This window comes from Manis pentadactyla, chromosome 10 (assembly GCF_030020395.1).
Source record: "Manis pentadactyla isolate mManPen7 chromosome 10, mManPen7.hap1, whole genome shotgun sequence".
NCBI classification, from domain to species: Eukaryota; Metazoa; Chordata; class Mammalia; order Pholidota; family Manidae; genus Manis; species Manis pentadactyla.
This window is the reverse complement of record NC_080028.1, coordinates 39516504-39520589: the sequence shown is the minus strand read 5'-3', so window position 1 is coordinate 39520589 and position 4086 is coordinate 39516504. Positions and strand designations below refer to the sequence as shown.

The window sequence follows — 4086 nt, the reverse complement described above, 5'->3', positions numbered from 1 at the left end:
TCACAGTGAGCTAATTCTTCAGCATCTGATGTCTCCAACATTCCCCAATTCTGGGGAAGGCCCAAACCCTCTTGGAGGTACTTTATGCATGATCAATTCCCCCACTAAGAGCTCCCAAATTGGAAGCGACACAGGTAGGGGCTTCCCAGGTGAAGCTGCACCTTCTACTACTGCAGCCACTGGTGCCTTCCCACTATCTACACTGGAGGTTCTAGGCATCTCCTCACTATCTCTAGGGTCACCCCAGCAAAGGGTCACACCCGTGGAGACAGATTTCAGGTTCAGAGGTCCTGCCAACTACCACCAGATGTAACTCCAGAGAGGAAACACCAGGGCAAAATACCTTTGAAACTGAAATCAGTCAAAGGGAGAAATAAAGTTTAAAACCCGTTTATTGCTTACAAGCATTCATCCCACTTCTGTCTCTCTTTCTCCTGATGCATCAGAAGGGAGCAAATACTCCCCCCAACCTTTCTGGTTCAGATGGACTACTTCTCTCCACCCCTTGGAAACACCTGTTGATACGGAGATGGACTAAAGCTGGAAGAGAGATTCTGGAAATGTTGTAATTTTACCCACTCTGTTATGCACCCATTCATGTCAAATGTTACTTCTGTGTCTTTTCTACTCACATATTAGTTCTCACTTTTCATTGTCAGAAGTTTCAAATCATCATATTGGAAAATTGTCTATTAAGTAACTAATATTTGTCTGTGTCAGGCATAAAGCTTTCTAGAATTTGGCCTATGAGGAGACCTTGTCAAATGTATTTGCCGTTGAGAGTAGAAGAGGAGAAGTAAACATGCAATTGCAGTTCGGTAAGGAATGAAAGCAGCGGGTAAGTGATGACAGTAGTGGGAATGAGTCGGTCTAACCCAGGCCTGGGGTCCTGCTGGTGGAATCATAAGACAAGGTCAGCAATAATTTCTTGTGGGAATGTCATCTAAACTGGAGGTTAGGAAGTTGAAAAATGAGGGGTAAATTCATGCTTACAATGTCCATGAAATGAGAAGTGGCCTGAAATACAGAAAAAGGATCAAAGGAAATTTTACTATGTTGCATTATGGAAAAGGAAGTTGGAACAAAATGTACTGAATAATGAAATGCTGGTGTTTCCTTGAGGGACTATAACTAGGTGTGTAAATTGGTCTCTTGAATTGACATATTTTTCATTTAAAAAAGAATATCATCACATTGATATTTGTATTCACATTTTATTCTATTTCTCTTTTGTTCATTCCTAATATAATTGATCAAGGCTTATTAATATATCACTCTTCTAGCCCTATATTAGTTTTCTTGGACTTACAGCCATCTGTTTGCTAAAATACTCTACATACAAGATTAAGCAATTTAATTGGGACACCAATATAAATATATTTTATGTAACTTCAGTGAACGATTTATCTTTAACAGAAATTACAAGTGCATTTCTCTCTTCATTGTTACTTAATTCATGACCCTTTGGAAAATTTTAAATAACTTTCATATCAGAGACGGTCCAGTCAATAAAATATGTGCATTGTATGATTTCAAAGATTTTCCATTAGTAAATGCTTCTTTTAATCCTACGTCTTATACTTATTCCTCATTTAAAAATATATCTTCAGTTTATGAAATTTTTCTTATAACACATAAACAAGTATTGTTTCTTTTCAAAATTAGTCTCTTATTTAAGTAAGGTTTTTGGTTTGCTTTTTGTATGTGTTCTATTTAAAGGAATGGTGTTCACTATTGTACTAATATTTTAAGATAAGTTTCCCAAACCTCTTAGAATTGGAAAGGAAATGTTAGGAGTGAAGTCATGCTTAGATTTCCTGAGACATCTATTCTCATTTTTCTTCATCACAATTATCATCTGAAGAAGCTTTTTTGTAAGAAATTCAAAGGAGTGACGTGACCAAGGCTGGTACCAAATGAAAGGAAAAATCTAGATCAGGAAAAGGCAAAAGGTGACAGAAACTGAAGAAAATATCCTTAGGGATACTGACATCAACATTCCCCTAATTGCTTGAGAGCAACTTAAATCTTTTGACTAAGTCATTAAAGGCTTGTTTCACTTGTTTGTTCCTCAGAGTGTAAATGAATGGGTTCAGCATGGGGGAAATGGAAGTAGTAACTACTGTTACTCCCTTATTAAAGGCCATTTCATCTTTTGCTGAAGGTTTGATATAAACAAAGATGCAGTTTCCATAGGTGATGGAAACCACGATAATGTGGGAAGAACAGGTGGTAAAGGCTCTTGTCCTCTGCTGGGTAGAGGGGAGTCTTAGAATTGTCCTGATGATGTACATGTAGGACAGAACCACACACAGCAGAGTCATGAGGAAAGTCATCACAGAGATGATGATGATCATCTGCTCTATGAGCCATGTATCTGAGAATGAGATCTTCAGCATAGGGTTAGCATCACAATCAAATTGGCCAATGGCATTAGAGGCACAGTATTCCAGATCCAGTCCCAAGCTAAGTGCTGGCAATATGATCAATAAAGAAATTATCCAACAGCAGAAGATGAGTCTTTTGCAGACCGTGAAGTTCACAATAGTCATGTAATGCAGGGGTATGCAGATGGCTACATATCGATCAAAGGACATGGCAGCCAGGAGATAAAATTCTGCTATTACAAAAATGTATGTAAAAAAAAGTTGGCATATGCAAGCATTATATGTAATAGTCCTGTCACCTGTTGATATACAGTACAAGAATCTCGGAATGCAGGCAGATGTGAATGAGATTTCTAAGAAGGAGAAATTTTGAAGAAAATAGTACATCGCAGTTTTCAGGTGAGAATCCACTAATGTGAGGATGATGCTCAGGTTTCCAGTTACACTCAACATGGAGGTGATCAGTAGAAATATAAAAATCAGAATCTGTAGCTGAGGGTCATCTGTCAATCCAAGAAGGATGAAACTGGTTACAGATGTGTGGTTTCTCATTCCAGGGGGGCTGAATTTTGCCCAAACTGCATGTAAAAGCAAAGGATGTAAGTTCTGAGTATAAGATGATAAAATAGTCTTATTATGGTTTTGTTCAGAAAAGTCACACGTATTTTATGTGTGTTTTGTTTTATTTAAAAGTGAATTTTAAAAATAATTGATACTCGGCTCTGTTGATTGCATATCATCATATGGATCAGAAACCTGGTTCTCAAATATTTTTACTACTATATATGGTAATATAGACATTTCCTACTGCAACCCGGTGTACAAGTTCACACCCACACAAATACTTACACACATATACGGGGAACAAAAATGACAATAAAATACTGATCCTTTGGTGCCCTTCTCTCTGATGTTATATGTTCTAATGTATCTCATTAAAAATAAATACAAATACAATTAAATTGATTTTATAGCCTACTAAATGGTCATGACATGTATTGGGAATAATCAAAGGTTTTATGGATTTTTTGAATAGTATAGTATAAGGAAAACATTGTTTTCCCTGATAATTTTTAAATGTGCACTATTCTTTTAATCCCCACTTTGGAATGGATTCTTTCATCACACATTTGTTCCCTTAAGACTATTTCCTTTATCAATAACCAAAATTTTACCCAGTTTCCCTATCTGCTTGTAGCCCTTTTTTCTTGAATGAACTATAAACACATGAAGTGTATTTTTGACACAAGATGAATCTAGATCCATCTACTAATGCTGTTGAAGTCTCTGTTCTCCTGAACAAGTCATGTTACATGAACTACCTGTCTGGAAAAAAATATTATCTAATTGTTTTATTTTCTCTCTCCCCCTTCATCCATTTGCTGATTCTGACATAAACCTGACTCTTTGTGATTCATTCCTCTGTTTTCTACTTGCACTCTTCAGAGAATTACTTCCAAAACTCCCAGGCCACTTTAAAAACTTTCTATGTGTTTTTGTCACACTCCATGTTACTTAGAGGGAGTAAAAATATTGTTGGAAACAGGATTTTCATCTTGTTTAATGTAATAAGCACAGAGCAGTGTGGACTGAGATATAGAGTTAGTTCAAGGTATTATATAAACTCACATCTAGATAAGTGATTTGTTTATAATGTGGATTCAATTTTAAAACTACTCTGACAGTTGCCAAAGGGAAA

The 4086-nt window shown here is 36.4% G+C and overlaps 1 protein-coding gene across 1 annotated transcript; it reads right to left on the bottom strand.

Moving 5' to 3' along the window:
• Positions 1-2003: 2003 nt before the first annotated feature.
• Positions 2004-2939, bottom strand: LOC130679265 (olfactory receptor 6C2-like). Its single transcript, XM_057487889.1, has one exon. It carries the CDS (start codon positions 2937-2939, stop codon positions 2004-2006), a length of 936 nt encoding a protein of 311 aa, XP_057343872.1.
• Between the last annotated feature and the right edge of the window lie 1147 nt (positions 2940-4086).

What these genes read in the sequence shown, in the direction of transcription:
- LOC130679265 (XM_057487889.1), bottom strand. Translation starts at nt 2,939, where the DNA reads ATGAGAAACCACACATCTGTAACCAGTTTCATCCTTCTTGGATTGACA.